Genomic DNA, 27,284 nt, shown 5'->3' with positions numbered 1-27,284 from the left:
AGACCAGCACAGCACACACTAACACACCACCATGTCAGTGTTATGAAGGAAAAGGGGCCTTACAAAGTACACAGGGAAACAGATGGATCTATCTATCTATTTAAAATCCATTTCTGTCCTATTTGCTGTTTAATATTTTATGTTTGTTAGTCTAACATGTCACATAAAAGAAACAAAATGAAACCATGACGCAGTCAGAGCACATCTGTCATTTTTATCTGATTGGTGTCCTTATTTAATAAAAAGTCCATTTTGAGAGAATACATGGTCAAAAACTGTCTGAAATAGAATTGTAATTATGATATATAACCTAACCTAAAACCTGAAATTAGGACAAGCATTGGTGCTAAACCTTATCGAGCCTAATGAGAAGCTGGTTTTGACAAAATGTGAACATGTAAAGTGCATCATTCAATTTCAATTCCTTTTCTTTCGTATGTTTGTGAAGGTTCACACTATTATGTTGTATGTATGAGGTAATATTAGCATGGGAGCAAATTCATCTGATTTAATCTGCCTACAAAAACAAAAACATAATGTTTTGACACTAAACAAACAATGTATGTGTTTAATGTATTTAATCATAAAAAATCTGATTATGAGGAATGAGATTTGTCCAAGCTTGTCCAACCAACAAAACCTGCAAAAATAAAATGAGCAAAAATAATTTGAAAATGGATCAATCAGTGATTATGAATCTACCATTTAATATTCATTTCAAAACACATTATAGGCCACTTTCAAGGGTTTTTTCTGTGTGATATAGGTTATTGAGACAGGCTTTCCACATATAAGACATAGCAATGCTATATTGTGACTAATATTCATTAGAAACATAAGAGTATATTTTCCATCAAATGTCTTTTCAAAAAATTGTTATATCTAGAGTTGGTAAACTCTTCATTTGTACTTACCTAATATTTCAGCTCATTTCAGTCATTCTGTAATTAGTTAGACCCAATATTTAAGATGCAATTTACAATCTGTTGGACATACTTTAAAAATGAATAAATAAAAAACTATTGACAGCAAGTTGGCAGGATTGAACAAAGTAAATCGAAGTTTTTGCCTGAATTTTTTCATGGCAATCCATGATTGGCCGGGCCCTTGGTGAGCTGGTGTATTTGGGCAGTATCGCAATTTTTTGCTGTTCTGACTATTCATCTATTCAATTTGTTATTAAAGGAAAAAATGTAGTTTAACCTCTTCAACTCCTTGAGACCACCGGTGGTTCCAAAATGTGCTTCATCATGTTCTTCATAACTTTCATATTTCATAAGCTACATTCAAAAGCTGGGCGTCGTATGAGGCTGTAATTCTTCTCTCCAGTCAAATAGGGGGTGATGTCATTTTAAACCCTTATAATAAAAGCAGCTGATTTTTTTTTCTACTGAAAGTCGTCAGTCAATTTTCCACAAATCTGGGCTATAAACTCTAAACAGACGGCGTCTCTTCAGTGATCTGCTCTGTAAATATGATTTTTATAAAATAACACAAAGAGCGTCTGAGATTTTTGGCTTTCAGCTGTAAATTGTAAGCATAGAGTAATATGTATGATTATAAAACACATTTTCTGTCAATTAGAGGGGAGCGTTTACAAAATAAATAAATGAAATAAAAATGTACATTTATTTCATGCAGTTACTGAATAATTTGCCTTACCATTTGGTCATGAAAATTCAGATGGACAAACCAAAATATACTCACGAGAATAAGAGGTTACATAAACGCGGCCTGCTTTCCCGTTGGCTGTAGGGCTAATCCTGCGTGTAGATATTTTTCAGATTTGTGAAGTGCTTATCAGATATTTAGAATACAGAAGATCACTGGCACTTTAAACTGCCTGTACATGTAAGTGATTATATAATGCATTCGTCACTCAGGCATGAGGTTACATTTAAAAAAAAAAATGAAATGAAGTCTCGACACAAATTGATGTAGATAAAACTGAATTAATCAGAGGAGGAAGACGGATGCACCACTCCACACAAAGATATTTAAAAGGCTTTTATTTCATATGATTAGCTAGTCGGTAACCAATGGATGGATCTGCATGTAGACTTTTTTAATGCTTGGTATCTCTTGAAGTATTAACATTTCTGGTTTACAGGATGACAATAAGCTACATTAAGCTACAGGAGTAGCAAACGCTTATCTTCCAGTGGCAAATGTGTTCCTCTGTAAGAGAAGGTAAAGCATGCCAAAGCATCCACAAAAGGAATCACTGATACAGATACCTCTACACGAGACAAAAAAGGGACGAGGGCGAGCAGTTCTTTGGAAAAAGTCTTTACACGGTGGAGATGAGCGCAGGGACAGAGTGGGTTAGGTGGTGTTAGTAAGCAGCAGTGTCGGCAGTATTGCATCTGCAGAGGTCTTTTGCGATTGACATGGTTTCTGACAGGTGGTGGAATTAAATGTCTGAAAACTGGGGGTTGGGGCCAGTCACTGGCGTCCACAGTGTCCCAGGGAAGACTGGGATTTTGTTGTCTGCTTGGCAGGGGAGTAAAGAGCCCCTGCAGCTTTTTCAATCATGGTCACAGAAGAAACATGAAGACATTTCTTTTATTCTGCATTGGTCCTATTACAACGCAGGTTCACAACACACACGCAAGCAGTCCTACGCAGCGGCATTAGAAGTCCAAGGCAGCTTGAAAGAACCAAAAAAGCAACACGGCACATTAAAGCAACGGTAGCAGGAGAACAAGCACTGTAGCCATGACTTCAAAGTTAAAAAAATAAGACATTAAAAATGAAAAAGACAAGTCAAAACATTTTACTAATGCCCCTACTTCAAGGCTTCTTACTCTCACAATTGACCTGTCTATGCTCTGCCCACAAATGTTTCTCATAGCTACTGTTGCTAGGTAGGGCAAGCATTGGCAAAAAACGCACTGAGCCTAATGAGAAGCTGTTTTCTTTAAATATACACATTTAAAGTGCGTAATTCAGTTTAAATTATATTTCTTTTGCATGCATGTGACAGTTTACAATATTAGGGCAGATCAGGTGTACTTGTGTTGCATATGTGAGGTAATATCATCATGGTTGCAAATCCTTTTTTAATCTAGTCTTGACTTGCTACAAAATAAAACATTATGTGGCGACACTAAACAAATTTTGTACGGTCCAATATAAAAAAAACACATTCCAATTAGGTTGAATTTGATTTTCGCCATGCTTGTCCAACCTAGCAACAGTTGCTATGACAGAACACATTTGTGGGCGGAGCACGGAGTTCCAAAGGCATTGCATACAGGCAAAAAACAAACAAATAAACAAACATCTTAGTTGGCTATTCACAGCTTTTTCACAATGACACACAATGACAAGCATGAAAAAAGGCCCACATATAAAGGTACAACACTGAGAAATAATTAACTTAAAGAAAAGATAAAAGAAAACAAAGGAGCACATTAGACAACGGGCTTTGAAGACAAGATATTACAACATATTCTTCTTATTCCTTCAGAAAAGACGGAATATTATCCACCAGTGTCGATTAGCCATATGGCAAACCATCCAGTAAAAAAACAGAAATCAACCCTCAATGGATATAAATGCATCCGCACGCACACAGGCATTCATCAACATAGACACACATTGCATAATAAAATCATGCCACTTTTACTTGTGGGTCGCTGGCATTGTAATAAACTACTAATCATTTTCTTGCAAGCACTATACTGAGCAAAGTGAAATGCTAAAGTAATTCATTTCTGATTGGGAGGTAGCCTAGCATTAGCATACTAATACTCTCCTGCATGTGTTTATGAAATGGGTGCGTGAAATGAGTCTTGATCTCTTGGTGAACTGTTCATTTAAAGAAATAAAACTGCCTTTCAACAGACAGTGTCATTTGTTACACTGAAACTACCTTTCAGATCCTTTTTCACAAGGATTTATAATGTGATTTATCTCTAGCAGCCAGGTGCACGTTTTGTTGTGGAAAAGACCCCCATGTATGGCTTTCGACAATGGTTATTATCTTACTCTTTAAAGGGGAATTTCACCATTTTTTTTCGAATTTTGTACATATTTTGGCGTTTGAGACGTGCAGAAAGTCAGAGTGGTTTGATGTGAAACGTTTCAACAGAGAGAAACTTACAAGGCAGTTTCTTAATAATGGTGGAAATGGCCACCAGACGTCACAACACAAGTCAGGGGTACAACACAAATTTTACTGTCCAAAACCACACCTGGACCTACACGTGTCTTCTAAGTTACGACATGTAATGCTGATGAACGTAAAATTGTGCTAAATTATGAAATTATGGTTTTCTTGGCCAGTTTCACTTTACTGTAAATGGTATTTGTTAAAATGGGCCACCCTGAATGCACCTTTGCCACCCTCTGAGTAGCTTTTAAAAGTGCACTATAGGCCAGATATCTGGTCTCGGATGTGTCATAGCGGCCTCAGGCAATGAATGTGTCATCATTTCATGTCATAACATGCTGCAAAGTGGCTTTTACAAGCACTAAACGTTGCTTTAGATGTCTGGTTCCTATCACCACCACTGTGAACAATTCTTACCAAGTTTCTCTAGAACAGAGCATTTCACACCATACCACTCTGAATGACTTCGTTTATATGTTAGCCATTTATTTATGCAGAAATTCTGCATCATTTCCCCTTTAACCAAAGTAAGAGCAGAATATTGTGGGCCCAAAAATAATATCAACACATTTAAATGGACACAGAAGTGTTAACAAGTGAACAAACACACAGAAAACACAATCAGCACATGAATAAACTAATTACAGATTAAACAGCAAATATGGGCTCTAATTGGATAACACAGCTCATAGTAGCACTCTTCAGATTCAGGCAATAAAAGTAACCTGAAAGACTCTATTAATATAGCTCTAGATTTATATTCAGTCCTACACCCACTCTGGGGAAATTTAATAAAATGTGCATTTTTCCTCTACATTTTATTATCAAAATGACAAGTGCCACACACATACACAATATAATGATGCTCTATCTTCAGAACATGCTTCTATGTACATCAAGTTATAGATACATGCTGTATTAACAAAGTTGATCAATGCATATGTACAGAGCACAGTTATGAGGAAAGAAGTGCACACCGATGGACTGGGATTAAATGCTGCCTATCTCCTTATGTTGCCCTTCAAGTGTGAAATGACTGGACGATGATTATCGCATCTCCGCTGAACTGAACTGCGTCCCTTATTATTGTTACTTTGGCATTTCAAAGAGTGATGTGGTACTGAATGGGTCTGAATGCTCCAAACAAGGCAGTGGACTAACCAGAGGTATTAAAATGTATGTGAGATGATGAAAAGAGGGGAATCAAAATGGATTAGAAGCTTTCAAGAGTACATACCGGTATGAACAGATGGCAATAGATCAGTTCTCACAAAGCATTCTTGGCCAGTTTCACTATACTGCAAGTGGTATCTGCTAAAATGGGCCAACATAATGAAACTCATGAATGTGATGTCAGTCCATGTTTGGCACAGTAATATAATCAATAACAACATAATCCCACCTTTAAACCCTCAGACAAAGAAAAGTATGATTATTTTAGACATAAAGCATTAAATGGTAACTGGTTATTATCACTTATTAGCCTATTCTTCAACAGCGTATAAACAGAGAGCTGTAAATCGCTCCACATAGCCCTGAATCTTCTCGGCATCTCATATACAGAATCAACTCTGTTATCTAAAATTCTCAAGTCAAATCCAGCAGCCCGAAAAAGGTCTTCGTACACATAGTAAACAATTTCATCATACAATAAAATATTCAACAACACCTGGGACTATTCATGAAATACATGAATGCTGAAAAACTGTGATAATTAACTAGGCATATTCATTCAGGCACTCGGAGCCAGCTCATAGAAGCAGAACGAGCAGCCGATAAACCACAGACTAGGCTGCCTTTCCCTTTTCAAGTGGACAATCCACATTGAAAGCACTCAGTAGTGTGACATTAAACATTTAACATATTGAAAATGGTAGATAACCCAACATTTAGCTAACTGCAGCTGTAAGATCAATGCTGGAAACATTGGAAATATATTTCTGATGCCTGGTTGGCACCTTCCTATACTACTGACACAAATGAGTAGCTTCATATCTTCAGGTAGTTCGATTTTTAGCATATTCTCACACTTTGGAGCTGCCCTCATTAATAATTTACTTACATGCAATAAGATTATTTTCAGTTTAGAATTGATGTAAATGACTACAGTGGAGAAAATGTCTTGTATAACAGTGCTGTAGGCCATATGCCTCCATCAAGTGCAAATATTCCTCTGCTGAAGAGCATAGGGAAAACAATCCGAAACCTGCTTTGGCTCTCCTTTCACTCTCCATGCTTCTACTAAATGTACGCTACATAGTGAAAAGGTTACATGGAGACATGGATGTTTCACACTCAGCAATGCTCTTTACTTTTTCAAGTATATTTTTCTGGATACTGTGTGATTATGTGGCGTAGATGTAAAGGAGGTCAGGGTTCATGCAGTGGTGGCTGTTGGTGGGGGTTGGTTAGTTGGTTAGTCGAGTTATAGAGAGGTGGTGTTACTTCTTGGCGTGAAGGCCAGCCAGCGTGGCGTCTATCTCCTCTTCCTCTTTGAGGGTGTGCCATTGGGCAATGGGGCGGCGCGGGTTGGCCAGCATGTCAGACCAGTGCTTCAGCTCCGTGCCCGATGCCTTGCTGCCGATAAAGATTTTCCCGATGGCATCGTTCTTACCAATCTTGTCGTAGTCAAAGACGGTGACCACCACAAGGATTTTCTAGGTTGCGAAACAAAGACAGTATTGAAAATATTTTTACAGTTAATAAAATATGAGTGAATGTAAAATTCTGAGGATCTAGTAACTTTGAGTGAATGTCCACAGGACAAAATGTAACAACTCTAATTTTTGCTTACTATGATGTGTGACAGCAGCACATTTTGAAAATCTCTCGTTTTTGCCATTGAGAAATCTTGCTTAGACTCAGAGTTGCTAATAAGGGCATGGCACACACTGAAGAAAAATGCATGAATTCAGAAGTCTATTATAAAACCGTTCATTCCAGCAACACCGTCTGATTGGTTTAGAAGCGTTTTCTTACTCTGCAGCTGCCTGTTACTCAAGTCAAGTCAAGAGGCTTTTATTGTCATTCTATCTATGTACAAGTACACAGTGGAGTGAAATTACGTTCCTCCAGGAGCAACACTAGGAACAATGCTGTGTTCACATATTTGTGTTGAAAGAACGTCATTCCGCACCTCGTAGTGGTATGTGACTGATAGCGGCATGAAACCATGCAAACAATGGCATGGCTTCGTTATATAATACCTTTCAAAAAATCGATATCTGGTTTATTCCACCCACCACTGTTGCTCCTTGCAGTGGAAGAATTTTCCATTGCATTTCGATTTTAAAACTAAGGAATATGTTTTGCCATTGTCCATCTACTGCAAACATGCAAGTGAAGCTTAAGCTGCTACTTTAGTACATGCAAAAACAGAAAATAAACATCTATTAAACTTCTATTAAAAAATACTTGACCCGCAGCTCGTTTGGCCACGTTCTGTGTGGCAACAGGTCTGCACCGAATCTGAACCTGTTGGCCCGAAGCTACACTCTTAAACCAGATGGTTCTTCAAGGGTCTTTAGTAAAAAAAATGGTTGTATATAGAACCATGAACACTCAAAGAACCCTTTACATGACTTAAGCATACTTTTCATTGTCGAAGTGTTTTTCAGACTGATGTGATTGATGGAAAACGTATGATTCTATATAGAACCTTTTTGAAAAGGGTTCTACATAGTACCAAAAAAGGATTCTTCTAAGGGTGTTACAACACCAAGCATGGAACAATAGAAAAACCCGTTTTGTTGTTATACAGAACCCTTTTCAAAAAGGTTCTATATAGTACCATCTACAGCACATTTCCCCATCAATCTGAAGAACTCTTTGGTGATCCAAAAAACCCTTAAACCATGCCAAGGGTTCTTTGCGTCACGTCTGCTGAGGAAACGGACTCGATTTCCCAGGATCGCTTGGCAGATCACAGACACATGACACTACCTACTTCCGCTCAGGACACACATTCGGACTCGATCTCCCACTGCCTTTGGAGATCAGCTGACCCCGGATTCTCCCCCACGATCCTATCAGCGTTCATGACCTCCTGTTTATTGACTGGTGCCACCTGTGTATTGATCATGTGCTCTTCTTAGTTAGTTTAAAAGCCTGGGCTTTAGTTGGCTTCATTGCAAGGTGTTGTTGGTTCTATGGCAATTACTGAGCGTTCTTCTGACTGCCCTCCCGTGTATGATTTGTGTTTTCTGGTTCTTTGACTCTGTTTTTGGATTTACCCTTTGGACTTGTTTATTCTTGTGATCCTGCCTTGGTATTCTTGGTGTTCCCTTTCTGTGCTTTGACCATTTTGCATGCCTCTGGACTACAATTGTGGTTGTGGATGTTCACATTAAAACTTCTGATTTTTACAAAGTTTGCGAGCATCTGAATTCTGTGACAGCATTACACTTTGAGTTTTCATGATTTTATATAGATTGGTGGTACATGGTTCTATATTACTAAAGGAACCCTGAAGAACCATGTGTGTACCTTTCGGGTCAGTAGCTGTAACAGACTAACTAAACAAACTACAACTAGCAGCACCGAATAGAACTCAGCAAACAAGAAGGGCTGTGAAACGCTTTATAGACTGACTGGAACAAACTAGTTAATCCAGCAAGTGCTAAAAATCCTGGGCTAAACCTGAAATTGCAACTGAAATTGAAATTTTATGGCTCTATCAGTAATAATGCAAAAGATACTACATGTTTTGGTAAAGGAATCGCAAATATTAAACTATTTTTTTTAAGCTTGAGGTTGTGTGTGTTACCATGGATCTAGGATCTACTGTCCTCGATGTTATTCACAGTAACATACTTCCTCTCGTGTCCTACTGCTAAAATATGGAATAGCTAAACCATAAGTCTATGAGGACCTCTAGAACAACATATTCCTAGCCACCTCCCAGCTTCCATCCATATCTAGTGATGTCAATACTTTTCAAGAACTGCATAGCAAATCTCTGAACTACCAGTACTCACTGCAGTACTTCCTTCCACAAGGTAATGAACTCTATGCTTTTTATAAATTCTGTTGCTGCTGCCTACCTGCATCTGCTCCAGTGGGATCTCAAAGCTGAAGGACTCGTTGTAGTACGGATTCAATGTGTTTTTCTTTACTGTGGTCTTCTTCTTCTTCAAACGCTTGCCATTCTGCAGCAGCTGGATCTTCACATATGGATCTGCACAAATCGCAAATATCAAAAGCACATTATCTTGTTGCACATATACTCCATTTTAAGAATATATGAACAAACTTTTGCTAGTTTACCATGAGACACTGTTTTACCTTCAAGTGGACAGCAATTAAACATTAAAGTGTCATCAAAACATCAGATCCTTCCAGACTGGATTACTGATTTCATTATAATCAGGTAATTAGTAGCAGTAACTGCCACAGAATTATCCTTTGAAAGTAACCTGTCTGGGTAAGACTAATGCAACAGGGACAGGTCTGGTGATCAGTCACTGTCAGTCTTATGTTTTAGGTGAAACTGACATTCTTAAAGGAGAATTTCACAAATGTTTCTAAATTGCAGCATAAATAAATGTTAATGCTCCATTCTATAAATGCACCCAGTCACAATTGTTCACAGTGGTACTGATAGGAACCAGACGTCTGAAGAGTTTAATGCCTCTAAAAGCTCCGTCACGTTCAAGTTTTTACATGAAATCGTTATGAATATGCTGCCTGATGCCTGAGACATTGTTTTATTATAGTATTGGGAGATAAATTACATGACATAAAGGTACATACAGGATGTATGTACAAAGCAGGCAAAGCAGTTCCCCAAAAAAGTTAACACTGTTTTACCTTTACACACCATTACAACATACACAAACTCTAAGGTGCATGTATATTGACTGGTGGCTTTGGAGAAACACTACATTTGTGTTACAGACATACTGATCATCTCATCACCACTGTAAAAAATGATTTGGTATTTTTCTTTACAATGAATCACACTGACGTTTCTCACACACACACACACAAAACACACACATCTTCTAAGCCACTTATTTGTTTACATCTCATTGATTGAATTGACTGAACAATACTTAAAATTCCCCTTTAATCTCCTAACATGTTCAGGGTCATTTCTACTTCTCAGCTCAGCTGGTTCTGCTCACCAGACAGTCCACCCACGTCCATTTTCTTTAAGTTCTTCGCCTCTAGGATGCAAACGGTGAGCTTGCCAGCAGTGGGGACATATCGTAGTGAGATGCAGATATCACCAAGCTTCTCAGGCTACAGAGAGAAAGCAAAGAGGGCAATTAATCACACATGCAGCAGATGAGAAGGTGATGAAGCTACTTTGCATGGCAGCTCTTTATGCTTCTAGACTCTATAGACTCTATAGATTTAAATGTATGCAGTTCATGTAAAGGCCTTAAACATGTTTCAGTTCATTCACCTCTTCTTTCTCAGCACTTTCCAGGTCTTTCCACTCCTCGATGGGCTGCCCCAGGTCTACTGTGTTCATGGGCAGCTTGACCTCACCAATGATGTCGTGCTTGGAGAAGCGGTCATAGTCGTACACAGACATGACCAGAGTTTTTCCTCCCAGCTCCTGGTAGGGAACCTAAAGGGGAGACCACCAGGCAAAATGAACACTGGTAAAAACTTCTATATGAAGTAATTATATTTCTTACAGAATGGCAAGGATTGTGTTAAATTAAATAAATTAAAAAATGTAGTAATGCCAGTTGTGCTGCACACCACTGTGATTAGTTTGGGCAACCAGTATATTCCATGTAGCAACATTATGAGTCTAGTGCTAACGCTGCTTCTCTCTTTTTTAACAAACAAGTCTAACATAGTGAAATTTATGTCTGTAAGTCTTTGACCTACTTGAACTGTATTATTCCCTAATATACCCAATACAGCAAAACAAATCCTATTTCTTCCTCTGACGGAGATCATAAGCTGTGTGTACCACTGACTCATTAGTGGAGGAACATCAAAGAAAATGAATGTGCTCCGATTTGCTGACAGGTATAAAATGAAGCCGACTGCTCTCTGTTTACCCTCCTCTCAGCAAGTTCACTAGATTTCCTCACTTAACTGTCTCGCTTGTTCTCTCTCTTTCTTTCATTCATATACTCAGTGTTGAAATGTGGCCATCCCATTTTAAAAGTTGTACAGTCTCAGACAGATGGCTTAGAAGATAGGGAAAGATTCCTGTCCCAGATCAGCTCTCTCGTAGCGAGGCAGTGAGTTTGAGCTGTAGCTGCATGGCTGACCACCAGAGGCCTGTTAGCTCCCTATAGAGCTTATTAGTGACTATGAGAAAGAAAAACTTGCTGTTTAGCCAAAGCAGGCATTAGGCCTGAAGCACAGGCAGTACTGGAGATTTAGAGAACAAGATGAAAACAACAGAATTTTTAAACAGATTTCTCCAACATAAACTACTAAAAGAACACTGTGATAGCTGTGATGCTACTACTGTTCTAAGCTACCTTATATTGTATTGTCCATTGTTATAGATAACAGTATATTAACCATAAGTGTTGAGTCAAGTGTGTGATGATTTAGACATGCAGTTTCCAAACTGCTAGCCTAATTGGTGGGATATGATCTCCTAATACTTATTAGCTAGTACTTGTTAGCTGCATTAGCCTCATTGCTTCAGTGAAAAATTAAGGAATCCTTGTGAAAAATCTCATTTAAACTCTTTCCCTCTTACCCTAAATGTAGTCGGTCAGCTAAGACATAACTGGTGTGCAAGTGTTGAGTCCAGTGTGCGGTGATTTAAACACACGGTTTGCACGGGGCTAGCCATTTTAGTTTAGCTAGTACTTGTTAGCTACATTAGCCACGTGGCTCTGGTGAAAAACTAAGGAAGCAAACATGGCTTGGTGGATCAGCTACATTGGTGTAATGGGAACAAATGTCTGTTTCAGTTTTTTCTTTTTTAATGGGAAAAGCTCTGCACTTAGACATACAGTGCATAGTACATAGAAGAGAGGAACCCTATTTGGAGCTATAAGAACCATTTTTAAAAAGGGTTCTTTTAAGAGCCACTTACTGTTTTATCACCATAGAATCATTTGACCGTGCAAAGAACCACTTATCCAAATCACGTGGTCGCAACAGCAGAAGTTGGGCCGCAATTATAAACGTACAACTTTACAGGGATATTTGCAGTATATTTGCTCCATAAAATTAGCATCAAAGGCCTTTCAACACATTGCGTCACTTGTTTTCAACTGCAGAACCATCAGAACCATGTACAGAAAATTCCACTCCTCGTGATGCTGTGAATCCTGGAGGCAAAGTCATACTAAGTCCTGAAACCTACTCCTACAGCAATTTCACATTATATCTCTGATATCTTAGACGTTTTCATTAGATGAACATGTTTCAGAGCAGGGCCCTTTGGCTTCCACATAATATGAATTTACCTGATGATGTCTGATGCTCATATGATAGAGTTAATACTACATTTATGTACTCATATTTTAATGTAAACTTAAAGTATGTTCACTATTTAGGCCTATTAGTACATCACATTCTCTGTAAAATGTAAAAAATGCTTGATGCAGATTACACTTTTCAAAATAAAGGAGGAAGAAAAGCTCCCTTGAACAAACCTTGAAGACAAAGGTCTCATTGAACACAGGATTGAGTGTCTTTTTGTGCACTTTGGTGTCAAACTTTTTCTTCTTGTCGGGGAGGAGGAAGACTTTGACGTAAGGGTCTGAAGTTCCTCCAGAGTCCATAGAAATCAGGTCAGCACACTGCAAGATCCCCACTGTCAACTGGGAAAAGAAGTGGTAGATAAAAAGAAAAAGGGTATCAGTAGAGGAGACATGAAGGAAAGCATAAAACCCTTCACAGTTTTGAAATAAACAGTTTTTCATTCACTGACAAAATGTATTTAATTGATTTGTGCAAATAATTTCTACATGAATATATTACATCGACACAGTTTTTTCTCTCAGTCATGTCTTGCAATAATTTTGTTGATGGAATATATTATATTTATGGTGGAAATGATGCAGATGTTTGAATAAAGAAAATTCTGTGCATCACCCTCAGTGCAATGCAAATACCTTCAGGTGGAGAATCCTGAAGAACTAAATGAAAAATGCCTTAAAGGGTCCATATAAAAGAAAAATGTAATAATTTTGAAATAAAAGAGATGTTCTAGGTGGAAATTTTGAAACATATGCAAAAAATATTGTTAAAGCTTCAAATTGTACTGTTCTCTCCTCAGTTAATAAAGCATGTATAATTTGAAGTTCTGTTTTTAATCTTTTTAAAAATCTATTTATTTACATATGTTCGCCTATTGAGAAGAGCCAGTTGAGGTGGTTCAGGCATCTGATTAGAATGGCTCCTGGCCACCTTCTGGTGGAGTTTTTCCAGGCACAGCCTACTGGGACAAGACCTCAATTTCATCCCTGGACCTGCTGGAGTTTTGGATTTTTTCTCCAGTTTGGCCTGGAAGCTGCAGGGGACAGGGTCATCTGGGATTCTCTGCTCTCCCAACAGCAACAGCGACCCTAGCTGGTTTTAGTGGTTTAAGATGATGATGACGATGATGATGTTCGCCTATTCAGCCTATAGCAATTTAGCCCCACCCACTCAAACAGTTATAAGGAGTGTTTCAGCCTGGACTGAGGTGCAATACATGGCAGCCAATCAGAGATGGTGGCAGCCAATCAGAACAGAGTACAATACATATTCCAGTCTTAAAAGCTCAGCAACCAAAACAGACTGCTTAAGGGAAAAGTAATGGTTGGAAAATGATCAAGTATAAAAAAAATAAAAAAGGAAAAAAAGTAGGATATAAACCCTAAAATAGTTTGAATAAAATATCAGATTTAATAAAAAATGCAATGCTTTCATTGAATGGAGAGATGGATGTTTTGCGGGAGTAAACATGACTTATACCCCCACCTGCGACATTCAGCTTCTGATCAGAAATTTGCAGTACTTTCTTACATTTAATATTTCTATTTAAAGAGATCACAAGAAAAAAAAAACATGAGCGAACACCACCCATCACTGAAACATCACTGAGTAAAGAATAAATGAGGCACCTTGTTATCCTGGAAGTCATAATCCAAAGAGTACTGCAGCTTTCCAAGCTTCTCCTGCTCCTTTTCTTCCTCCTCTTTCTCCTCCTCTGTCAGACCTGTTTCTCCATCTTCGTCGTCATCATCCTGTTGTTTCTGCAGGGGGAGGTTTGTGTAAATGCCTTTAGCAGATGAGGAAGACTGAGGAGTTTTAGTGTTTCCTGTCTGCAGCATGCCACAAGCTCAGGGCTTTGTTAGCCTCTTGGTGCAATAGAGTGTAGATGTGATTATAACTATTCTTGTCTGTTCATACGCCTGTTATAGCAGCCTCTTACCAATGCAGTCATTCAAGGTTGGATGTTGCAAATGACTTGAGCTCACAATTTCTTTTGGTGACACGTTATTATTTTTTTCATATAGTCATGGATGTTGAGTGGAAATAGTGGAATCTTGTGCTTTGTAGAAGTTGGCATCCTACTGGTGCCCATCAGTTCAGACTCTTCAGTGTAAATAACAGGCCTATTATTCACTTATTAATCTACAATAAAATCATCAGTAACTGCTATGAAACTGACATGTATGCTAGTATTTATGCTGGTGAAGACCAGCAAGCTTATAGCATTTGGTCCCTAACGCAATGTTAGTGAATGTATTCAGTTGAATAAGTTTATTTACTTTAAGACGTAAAACTATTTAAGATGTGAAACACAGGAAAATATATTTGGTGACTTGTTCACATTCATGTATAATTTGAAACATCCCATGTTTTTGAAATAATAATCTGAGAAATTGCAGCTCAAAATTTCTGCATATGACTAAATGCTGCCTGGCCGCATTTGCAGGCCCATTTTCTCGTCAGCATGATCTAATTCACTGCTATTCAGTAATTCTCAAGGGAATAACCGGTGAGCAAAAATGAGTTAAAGAGGAATGGGTTCCTTTGTGCTATTTCTGGACTTTGAAACGCTGACTTGTGTTTTCCTTCTATTTTCTGCTTCAGTATTTTTGAATAGCACCCAACCGGGTGCAGAAAAAAACACATTACTAACATTCAGGCATCATCAGTGAATTTACAGGCATCATCAGCTCTTACAGTTTAACACATAACACATGCATTTTACAATTTCTATTCAGTCTACAATCCATTGCTTAAAATAATTTTGATTCAGATTCCTTACTGATGCTAAAATTTAACCAAATAACTGGCTTAATCTTTGGGGAATTCCAGTGATTTTGTGCATAATTCAATCACTGAGATGTAAACAAAGTCTTTCAGAGAGGTTTGATGGGGTGCGTTGGAGACACTTACTGAATCCACTTACTTGCACTCTACTCACTTACTGATCTAAACATACCTCCTGAGTGGTAAAATAGTGATAAATCTAAAAAAAAGGTTTATTTGAGTACTATTTTTCCTAACAATGCTCGGCATATATGTACCTTTCTGCCATGAATGTTTTTTAAAAACTTTTAGACCAAAATATCACAGAACTATTGTGAAACAATGTCTCAGGCCTCAGGCAGCATAGCCATATCTATTTATGAGGGAGCTTTTAGAGGTGGATGTCTGGTTCCTATCACCACCACTTTGAACAAGTCTGACTAGGTAAGTTTCTCTAGAACAGAGCATTTCACACCAAACCACTCTGAATGGCTTTGTTAAAATGTGAGCACTGTGATTATGCAGACTTTTAACAAATTTTGTGGAATTCTCCTTTAAGTAAGTGCTGATTCATACACTGATCCAGGATCAGATTGGTTCCTGTTCAGAGTGTAATTAATTAAAACGAAAGGTACTGAAAAGCATAAATCCTTTGAGACTTTAGGAGTAAAATGACTTGAGCTCTTCATCAGATTCCCATATTTCATTCAGCTTGTTTTGGTTTTATTGATTTATAATGTGAATTAGAGTGTGCGTTTTGGCTCAACAGCACTGTGTGATGTTTTTTTTTCTGTGACTGGTGTTCCTGACAGAGTGCCACCAAAAAAATTGTCAGTCTCAAGACCATTCCTAAAATTCTCCCTATAGCAGCAAATTAAAGGGCACAGCGTAGTATGTTATATCTAATGCTCCTCAGATTGTCTAAATGTTCTTTTATTTGCATCAAGTCTTTTCCCACTTTAAAGCTTTAAAGAATCCTCATCACCCTCTAATTCTGAGCTTTTCTCCCCCATAGAAACAGCTATGCCCTTTAACACATGCATCTGTGAGTCTTATGGGTTGCCTTTGACTAAAATATTCAAACCTGTCAGTATTAGTGAGTTAATTGTTCCATTCTCATAACAAGGTTTTGCATTGGTTATTATTGGTTTGTCCATGTAATCATCTGCATTGTAACTTTCCTGTGTTTTTTTTTGTTTGTTTCTTTTCTTGTCAAGCAGTAAAAGGTTGGAAAAAAAACAAGGAAGTTACAATGATCATTCTGCCAAACCCTGCACTAGCACTCGGCGGCCAAAGAGCTGGGTGCCGTTCGTCCGTTCACCTACCGTAGCGCCGCCAAGAAGGAGAAGCGCCGAGAAGCACGGCGCGCACACATAAAGACACAAAGCAGGAGGGGAACAAGGGAGGGAGAGCAGAGAGAGAGAGAGAGGGAGAGGGAGAGGGTGAACTCAAGAGACACACCAGGAAGAGAACGAGAGACAGCAAAGAGAGCCATCAACACCAAGAACACCACTCTGAGAACAGACACACTACAGGGACAAGAGGAGGAGGAAATCTGAGCATGCTCTGGAGGCCGTAGCCTTCACTGAGACGAGCTGTATTCAGAGGTGTAGTTTTTTTTTTAACTGGTTTATAAGACAAAGTGCCATCGCTGGCCCACTAAGGACTACTGGCTTTCCCTCAGCATAGGCCTGAGGACCACCAGAGGGTGCTTCATGGTGTTTGGGAAACCCCGTTGTACGGGATAGTCACTAGAAAATATTTCGTTTTTGCATGTACAAGGGTGCTAATTGGGAATGTGTCTCCTTTTGCTGCAACAGCCTCTACTTTTCTGTAGGGGAAGTTAACTGTGGCTGTCAAATGGCACTCTAGCTCATCCCAAAGCTATTGGACTGGGTTCCATCACACCGGAGAACACAGTTGTTGCTCCACAGCCCAGTGCTGGGGGGTTATCCCCTTTTAGCTGACATTGGGCATAGTGGCCATAGGCTCATGTACAACTGCTTCAGACCATCCCATGCTATTGGTTAATGCTTTATAATGGAGATTATACAAGCTGTATGAGTACAATTAAACACCCATGTCAGCAATGGGTGACCTTAAAATAGCTGAGTTCACTAATTAGAAGGGGTGTCTACAAGCTTTTGGACATGTATTGTACTTTAAGGTGCATCTGTTGCTGACACAAGTATCAACTGTGCATGGACAGCTTGTATGATCTCCAGGAAAATGCCCTGCTAATAGAATAGGATGCTCTGGAGCAGCTGTACATGAGCTTAACCCCCCCAACATTGCGCTATGGAGCAGTGGAACCACGTTCTTTCTAGTGATGGAGCTCCATTCAATACCTTAGAGATAAGTTGGAGTGGCATTTAAGAGCCACAACTAACCATACAAGAGAAGAGTAGAGGCTGTAACTGTGGCAAAGAAGAACTTCCTATTAATTCCTTTGATTTCAGAAGAATCACTGGAAGAGCAGGTGACTTTTACCACCACTGCATGTGAAATTAAAAGGAAAGAAAAGGAACAAATTAAGACTGACCCTTCACTCAGTGTCTCCCCTAAATACCAACTGTCTGGTTGTAGCTTAGCAACTGTAACTAAGCTCAGGCATTCAGAACTTCACTTTATATGCTATGTTGTGTGAGGGGTATGTGTAAATCTGATACATAATATACTATGATTTTGGAGAAAGGAGTGAAATTTCACCCTCTTCCTAATCCAGAAGGTGGATAAAGAACAACAGACTCTGTATTGAATTAATTCAGTTTAGTATCATCTGCAGCTAAAACAACCATTGAAATTAAATGGATAAGAAGCCACAGGCAGAAAAAGCTAAATATATTCAATAAGGCAAAATCACTGTGGCATATTGTATTTTCTAGAAAGCTTGGCTAACACTGTACGTATTTAAGATATGAGGCATTACAGATTAATGTATCATTAACCCTGTGAACCTGACAAGCTCAGTAGCAGGCCAAAAAAAGAAAGCTGCTCCTTTAAATCTGCCACCAGAGGAGTTATGCCATGTATGTGTTCCCACTGGCAACACTGAGCTGATTTTATCCAACTCAGTGTGTAGAACTGGACTTTTCTGCGTGCTATCATGTTTCCTATCACTGTATAAAAGATGGCTTTGGATGCAAAATTTATATACAACATTGTGTTTAATCAGAGTAGTAGAAAAGTATGCCTGATGTATGACTTGTATTCCTATACATGGGTTTAAGATTATATATCGCTCCTGTCAGAACAAAACCTTGTATCTCCAAAATTGTAACTTTACAGGAAAACGAAAAAACATACATTACTTTCAATGTAAGTCAGTGAAACCAGACTTTTTTCCAAATCATTTTTGGCCATTTGTTTTGGTTCATCCTTCACAAAATGTACACACAATATAAAGACCAACATGCAGTTATGTCAAAAACTGAAAAGCGACAAAAACGGAGATACAAGGTTTTCCACCAACAACAGTGATATTTAGGAAAAGATTACATTCATATCAAGTTAAATGCAAAAGCAGGCCTGAAAAATCACATGATCAATAAAGGAGAGTAGGATAAACAGCAGAACTTGCTACTTTTGTGTATCAGGCTTACAAAAGTAAAGGGTTCAAATTCAAGCATAATGATAATAGATTGGTTTACAATAGATTGGTTCACAGCAGCTCAAACTAAATAATAATTAAAATTTGTGTTTTTTAAGACAAACGGTCCAAACTATGTATTGTTTGTTTTCTCAGGTTTTACCAATGATTGTTTGAAACATTAATATGGCCTTTAGTTTGGGATTCATAGGTCTCTCCCTATTCAAACAGCCAGTCCTGTATGAGTGGAGGTATCTGCCTGGGGTTTTTGCCAAAATGGCCAGTGAGTGGACAGGCTTTCTTATAAGGACTTTGATTGTAGGTACTTTTAGCGGGTATGCACTAGCTAGGCTATTTTTGCTAACCGGACTGGACTAGCTCAGCACAGAAATCACACTACTTTAGACTTACAGTACACCACTGTTATGCCCCCATCCAAAAATCTGAGGAGCTGGTGGATCCAGCACAGTGTTTACTTGGCTATCTCTTCTTTTCCTGCCTTGTCATCACCTAGCGTGTCTTTTCTCATCCGAGAACACAATGAGATACAACACTCACATTACTCACAAACACAGGAAATAAAATTCCACAACAAAACAGACCAGATGGACTCTCCTCTTCCACACACATCTGCTCTCACTTCCTGATGACTCAGCAGGATTTCTAAATGATCTGGATTGCTACTTCAAGCTTACAACTTCCTTTCGTGTGGGCAGAATCACAGAGCCAGGTTGATTCTGAAATTGTATCATTAACTGTAGTGCACTGTGGATGTAACAGCGCATCACAGCACATACACACTCCAAGTAAGGGACTTGAGCCTGAGCAGGTTGTGCTGTACAGCAGCTTTAGCTTTATCAGCTCACGGTTCTCCTTTTTTGCAGAGGTGCTCAGGGACCTCTGCTTCCTGCATACGTACATCTCCACCCTGCATGTTCTTCATGTTGAAGCCGTCTTTGCCCTTCTTGCCTTTCTTGTTCTTCTTCTTCTTGCAGCAGCACTTCTTGATGATGCAGAAGCAGCAAGTGAGGATGAGGAGGGCGGCCACCACGGCGATGGCAATCAGAGCCCAGGGCGGCACTGTGACAGACAGAGACACTTAGTAATTAGCCCAAATTATGAATCACAACACTACAGTGAAACTGATCACATGATCAAAAAAGCAGTCTGGTCTCAGAATAGCGATGCAGTGTCAAAGACCCCTTTTACACCTGGTTATTTCATGTATTCTAATACTGGACTGTGTTCTAATAAGACTTAAGCCACATGTGTTTACACTTGGTAGTTAAATGAATCTCCAGGTAGTCAGACTGAAATCTGATTGCTGTGTGGGAGGAAATTGGCAAAACTGGTTGTTACTTGGCAAACAATTACCAATTGTTTATCCATTCAGCCTCTTCACCTGCAGTTTGCTTTGCACAGTAGAATCTTTTCACATTGCTATTAAGCATTAAGCATTTTTCCGTCTGGTCCCAACCATGTGTATCCTCCACGATTATCCACCTTGTAGACACGGAACACATGGCATCCCTGTGAGTTTGGGTTGTACTGGTAGGGGTTTTGGTTGTCAAATGTCTTGGAGAGATGAGTTCATGTAAACTGCTATAACGTGGCTCAAATGTGTCTCAGACCACCTCTTACAGTGGTTTGAGTGACTGGATGTGTATCTGCTTTAAATGCAACTTGGATGTGTTTACACTTGCATTTTTATGCAGTTTGGCCTTATCCAGGTATATTTCTAATACTCAAGATGCAGAGTCTGGAGTCTGAAGTCACTGCAGTTTGAGTCTAAGTTGAGTCTTGAGTCTCTGGGGTGTGAGTGCAAATTGAGTTTCTAGTAGTGAATTTTAGTTTAGTGTCATTATAAGCTGTGGCCATTGTACTAAAGTAAACCCTCACTTAGAACCTGCCAGGTTCCACAAAGCCAGGTCCAAGAAGTCAAGACAGATGTGCTAATAAATTGAAATGGTTCACTGGCCTGCAGTTTATAGGTATTATGCTGTCTAGCTTTAATCTAATTTGATCAAGTCTTAAAGGAAGCTAGATTAGCTCACAGCTTCAGCTAAATTATCCTTAGCATACTTGCTTTGAAACTACACAGGTTGTTGTCTCTTACCTTTGAAGATCAATTTTAATGCATGTTGTGCTTCATTCTGTCTGATTGAAAGTTTTGCTAAAAAGGTTATTCAAACCTGACACAGGAGCAGCGCTGTAATTACTGTGTGTGACAGCAGCAAAACTGATAGTCATGCACATAAAATTGGAAACTTAAGCTTTTATTCATTTACTGCAGAAAGTTTGGTGGTCCTAAATAAGTTTTTTGTTTCTGTTTTTTCCCTCAGGCTGAATTTTCAAGTCGTAGTTGAATTTTAAGTCAATGTGCAACTCAAGTTCGAGTTGCTGTCCGTCCAGGGTACAGCTTATATCCATACTAGTTTTCTCCTTTTTTGGTAGTCATAACAAAGGAACAATTGGATCCAGCAGAGCAAGAAGCATTTCATCATTATCCTAAGAAACCCTCACATCTCCAAAATGACAACTTTATAGAAGACTGAAAATGGGTTCTTCACAGTTTTTTTTTTTCACATTTTCTCTACAATTTAGTCACTGTCAATTTCACTTGCAAGTGATTTTTCCCCTCTGATCAGGCAGTGCTACTAAGCTAGGAGTGTGAAGGCTAGCATGTGCTTCCTCCATGACACTGTCTTTATGAACTGCCACTAATGCAACCTCATTGGCCAACTCAAGACGCTCAGAGGAGAACGCTTACTGCCAATTATGTTAGCATAACACTAGCCAACATGGTGGGAGAGGGATTCCCACCCAGAGAGAGTCAGACCAATTATGCTCACTTGGTCTGCAGACATCGACGGCTGTGGCATTGCCAGGTATTAATCTCACAGTCCCCCAACAATAAAGCTTATATTAACTTAACATTTGGTAATGTAACTCCTCCCTACAGACTGCATATCCTACTATGACATAATTACTAAGAAACATAGAAATGTAGTGGGCCTACATATAAGGTCTTCAAAGGTTTGCTTTTAAAACTTTCTATTGGTTCATTTGTCAAGAAATATTTTCACAGCTTTCAAGCAGTGCAAAACAGTAAAATACAAAAAAAAAAACAACACAGTTGTGACTTTTTCTTGTTGTTGTCTAACTGTGCAAAATTTACTTGACTCAAATGAGCACATACATCATTTCTAGAAAAACTGACTGTATTATACATGTGCAAAGTAGTCTTTCATTTTACACGTACTATGTGTATTTCAGTATTACTCTGGAAAGTAATGCAAAAGAAATGCTGATGTAATACAACATTTTGGTGCCCCTGGTTAATATATACATTTTGTTGACTTTCCAAGTGAAAATAAGTTAACACTGTACATTTTAATGCACAATTAGTGTTTATATGCTGATATGATTTATATGAGTTTAACATAGTGAGAAAAAAAAGTAATATTTTAATAAATTGTATAATTTGTTATATGCTATTTTCTTTCAACATGTTAAACTCAGAAAATAAATAGAATATGTGCACAGAATTGTGCATAAAAATGCCATGTTTACGTTTCCTGTAGAGAATGTGTTAAATTATTTTCATTTAGAAAATCAACAAAGCATGTAATTTGACCAGGAGGGAGGTGTGCAAACTAATGCATACAACTATGCATCAGTTCCACATGTGAATCAAGTTACATCACATCATCAGGTTTTTTTTACATTAGCTTCATGTCTTTGTTACCCCTGCACAACTCCACCCTGACTGGACTTACATGGGATCGTCTCAATCTCGTTGAGGAACTTGTTCCTGATTTTCTCAAAGATGTCATCCATGGAAGATCCTCCAGACTCGGTGGAGTTGTCTGCTGTGGTGGATACGGCAGGGACAGGAGCCATGGTCATGGTGCTGGGCGGGTGGGTGCCCCCTAGACCCGTGGGCTCAGGGCCCACCATGGCCTCAGGCTTCTTCTTGAACAGGTTCCACTTCATGATGTGCAGCTAGGCACTGTGTCCCTGCAAGAACACACCAAAATACAACTCACCCACCAGGCAAGGGCACCTGTGATGCAAAAAAAAAGGAAAAGATTGATGTGATGGGGACCCTTAGCACAAAACATGATTGCTTTGTTAAAATCACCGTGGTCCACGTCCACTGAGACTATGGTGTCCATACTGTTAGACAGATGAGCAGAACACAGCTGGGGAGAAAACATTAATTTTACAAGAAGCTCTGTGTCCAGAATTTGAATCAATAATACATTGAAGACACAAAAAATATATGTGGTTAAGGCCTTGCAGCTCTAGGAAAGAAGGCTCTTTTTAATAACTGAATAGGCGGCTTTGCATATAAACAATGGGAGCAGAAATGAAGGCGCAGCATCGGGGGCTTCAGGCTAGCCAAGGATGCCACACAAGACAAATGACAGGGACAAGGCACTGCAGGAAAACACAGAGACGCATAACAGGATGGAGTTTGCCGACCATGAGAGCGAGAAATATTTGTCTTAGGAGGTGGGAACGGCATGGTAATAAACCCTTGCTTAGACGCTCTACATTATTAATTTACCACTCTGAAATAAAACAAAGCAAAAACAAACTCTAAAGAGGCATAAATTGTGCTTTCATATTCAGATACACAGATATCTACAACAGTGGTAATAGGCAAAAAGCAGAAAGTTGCACTGATTGCCATATTTCTAATTTTAAAAATCTTTTTAAGCCTTGGGGAAAAAAGTTCCTTGAAAGAAAATTATATTTTTCCAACTATATTTAGCAGTTAGAATAATGAAAAGGTTTTTTATAGCTTATTAGGAGAAAAAAAAAATCAGCATTTAACGTAAAACAGCTTTTATAGTTAATCAAATGACTTTCTATATCTAAAATTAAGACCAGTGATTCTATTAATGTTATTACTGATGTTCATTTAATTCATTATTATGTATTATTCTGGTTTATGTACATATGTTTTCTGTGAAAGTCCAGTCTTTACAGCCTGTATTACCAAGAGACATAAATAAAAAAACTGGTAACACCTTATTTGGTCCTTTGTAGATGATTAATAAACTCATCAACAACATATGAGTGAAGCAGCAGTAGTGCAGCATCTGAATACCCTGAAGTAAATATCTTGTAGATGTTCTGTTGATACATTACTTACATTAAGTAGATGTATTGTTAATATCTTACTCCCATTACACAAAACCTAACCTTACCCAACCATAATCAAATCCTACCCTTCACCCTGGCCTTAATCCTAACCCTCACCTTGGCCCTAATCCTGAGCCTAACCTTAACCTCAACCCAAAACCTAATCCTTACCCTCATATGTTTTTGAGTCCATTGAGTGTTTGTTTCATCTAGAAAGGACCCCTCAAAATAAAGTGGCACCAAAAAACACAACTCCAGGACAAAAACACCTCAATTACCTTTGTGGAAAAGTCTGGGAAGATCTGGGAAACACTACAGGTTAATATAGAACAGCTTTGGCAACAAAGAGGCATCAAAACCGACCAGTTCTCCAAGACTGATTCCAGTCTGAAAGAACCAAGGACCTAAAATGCTGAACTTGCCACCCTCTCAGAGGTTTAGGCTAGATAAGCTGCACCATCACAAAGCCCTCACATGACAAAAGCAACCCAGATAAGAGTTCTCTGTGAATTTAGATAATCCCAGTATTCCACCAGTCATTAAATGGGCTGGATCAATCGCTCTACACAAAGAGCTAAACATTCTGATAAATCACAAGTAAAAAAAGTTAAGTGTCAGCACGATAAACGTAATAAACATTTGCTGTCAAGCACTGTCCTCAGAGATGCACCTCAGCAAATTTAGCTTCTACATACACCATATGAACCAGCACTGGACAGTGGAGCAATGGAACTGCGTTCTCTGGAGTGACGAAGCTCCATCCCACACCTTTGGGATGAATTTGAGTGATCCAGAAGTAATCATCTAACATCAGTACCTGGACTAAGTAATGCTCTTTTGGCTGAATGCAGTCAAATCCTTGCAGCAATGTTCTAACATCTAGTGTAAAGCCTGTAGTAGCTGTTACTGCACTGAATGGGGACAAACTCCCTAGTAATACCCTTGATTTTAGAAAACAGTAGACGAGTAGGTATCTGCTAACTTTTGGAGATGTAGGGTCAGATTTATGTTTTGTTACTTTGCGCCTGCTGTGGCTTCTGCTGCAGAACTGTCACAGCTTTTGATGCACTGCAGGCATTTGAGAGGTTTGTGCTCACCACAAGTTCCAAATCATGCAGTTCAGTCAAATTAAACAGGGTTTTGACAATATTACATGGTTTCTAAATGTACTCGGCGAAAAACTCAGCTCGAGTGATGAATGGAAACAGAAAGCTAAAATAATTACTGATCAATATGCCAAAATAATCACAACGGGTAAAAGCCTTTTTTCACTTAACCCCTTTATAAGCCCAAAACCTTAACAAGTTTTATCACACACTTCTATAACCTCAGAATAGCATCATTAGTTTTCATCGAAGTCCCTGTAGTTACTGAATAATAAGCTTTGCATGAGAAAAAACCTGGATTGTTTAGGGGTTAATAGCTATTTTGACTCACTAAATCAAAATGTCAAGAAAATGCACTCTAATTTTCACTTAATGAGTTATAATATGAACCTGAAACAGAGAAAATGATGCTGGAAAATGAGCTTCTGTATAAAAAGCACATTAGCCAAAAAGGGGTTTATTTAACGCTGGTCATATGTTAATTACAAAGTAGTGCCTGTGTGTTAATTTCCATGCAAATTATTAGCAGATAAGCCACTGAGCTGGCCACCCCCCACTAGCGTGAAGCGTCAGTAGGCTGTCAATAATTAACGCCTTTTTTAGTAAAGCTGCCCTTTGGTGCTGGTAGACAGAAGCTAGTAGTACTGTAATTACATCAGAGTCTATACTGCAGGCTAGTGTTGTTACTATGGACGTGTATTAGTCATCAAACACAGGCTGAATACTGAACTCACTCTTTAGGAATTCGTTATGTTCATCATGAGATGTCAGGACGACGATATGGTCTTCACAAAAAAGTGATTTATTCAGTAAAGTAAGTTGGGAGAATCTAGAATGTTCTCCTTATTCACTATTCATTTGTTCACTTGTTCAGTTCTTTTCCTGGCCAGAGTACACTGACCAAATGTTCTGTTTATTTGGTAAGTAGGTGCTCTGGAATCTGGAATATAATGTAAAAAATGAAATTTGAACAATACATATCACATTTTCAAATAATGACAAACAGACTAAACTAGATTTATATGTATGAACAGAGCCCTGATAACTCAATCAGCAGAGCATCAGCCTTGTAATCCAGGGTTTGAGCCCCTGTTTGGGGGACTAGAACAGTTGCTTGCTACCAAAGCCCGTCTGTAGACAATTGTGAATTTATCTTTGGGGGACTAATAAAGGGTTATCTTATAAGAAGCATCTGCTGGAAACTTTTACAATGATCTTATTCAGGCAAACTGGCTAATTATACAGACCTCTTAAAAGCAAATCAGATTTTTTTGGAGAACTGAAACATCTAGATTTATAATCTTACAAACATTCTGAAACACATCATCCTTAAAATAAGTAAAGTTGTCTTCTCTCACTGTGCAGTTTTGAAATGTTTCAAGCTGATTAACCTCATACTGTCACGATTGGCCCCTCCCAGCCCTCCATGTGATTTTGTTTACCTCTGGTCTTGTCCATATGCTTCCTTGTTTTGATTCTTCCCTGTTCTGCCCCCTTGTTTCTAGACTCCACCCTTGATTGTTTTCACCTGTGTCTTGTTAACCCTTGCTGTTCTTGTATTTAAGCCCTGTGTTTTCCCTTGTTAGTGGCTGGTCTTTGTATGGTGTTGTTTCCTCTGTTGTCTGTCTAGTCTGTGTTCCTTTTCATAATGTCTGTCCCTCAATCTCTCAATGTTGGCTCTTTGACCCTGGACTGTTTACACCGTGATTATGGATTTGCCCCTACTAAATCTTGCTTCTCTCAGCGTATGCGTCCGCCTCATCGTTGCTCAACCGCGTTACACACACACATCTGGACTAGTCAATGTCTTCCATCTCTTTGGAATTAATAAAGTAGTTTATTAACATATACATTTTTGTTTTGTTTTGTTTGAAACATAAAATAGTTACTGATCAATGTGCCAAAATATTCATAAAGAATATCAATTCACATTGCCCCTTAACAGGCCCAAAACCTTAACACAATTTGTTTTGTTTTTTCCAGGCCTCATTTCAAGAGGTGTTTTCAGGAATCTTAACCCTTGTGTGGTGTTTAGGTCTCTTTGGAACCCATTTTCAATGTTTACGAAATTAAAAAATGTGATTTATTATTATTCTAAACCCAGATTTGTGAGCTTTGCTCATTTTCTGTGAAAGAC

The 27,284-nt window shown here is 38.6% G+C and overlaps 1 protein-coding gene across 5 annotated transcripts in view; it reads right to left on the bottom strand.

The window, feature by feature from the left end:
• Nucleotides 1-1,992: 1,992 nt before the first annotated feature.
• LOC108410934 (synaptotagmin-2) overlaps nucleotides 1,993-27,284 on the bottom strand; it is a 78,124-nt gene continuing 52,832 nt past the window's right edge. For 2 of the 5 annotated variants that reach the window (XM_037534978.1, XM_037534979.1), the window contains exons 2-9: nucleotides 22,667-22,953; nucleotides 19,807-19,967; nucleotides 14,161-14,292; nucleotides 12,706-12,873; nucleotides 10,527-10,694; nucleotides 10,243-10,360; nucleotides 9,160-9,293; nucleotides 1,993-6,774 (exon numbers count right to left, since the gene is read on the bottom strand). In XM_037534978.1, the coding sequence (XP_037390875.1) occupies nucleotides 6,559-6,774; nucleotides 9,160-9,293; nucleotides 10,243-10,360; nucleotides 10,527-10,694; nucleotides 12,706-12,873; nucleotides 14,161-14,292; nucleotides 19,807-19,967; nucleotides 22,667-22,883 (1,314 nt within the window). In that variant the 5' untranslated portion in view covers nucleotides 22,884-22,953 and the 3' untranslated portion in view covers nucleotides 1,993-6,558. The remainder of the gene's footprint in view (nucleotides 6,775-9,159; nucleotides 9,294-10,242; nucleotides 10,361-10,526; nucleotides 10,695-12,705; nucleotides 12,874-14,160; nucleotides 14,293-19,806; nucleotides 19,968-22,666; nucleotides 22,954-27,284) is intronic. The other 3 variants (XM_037534980.1, XM_037534981.1, XM_037534982.1) reach the window with 2 other exon arrangements.

This window comes from Pygocentrus nattereri, chromosome 26, assembly GCF_015220715.1.
Source record: "Pygocentrus nattereri isolate fPygNat1 chromosome 26, fPygNat1.pri, whole genome shotgun sequence".
Lineage (NCBI taxonomy): Eukaryota > Metazoa > Chordata > Actinopteri > Characiformes > Serrasalmidae > Pygocentrus > Pygocentrus nattereri.
The sequence above is the reverse complement of the archived record's forward strand: the minus strand, read 5'-3'. Positions and strand labels throughout refer to the sequence as shown.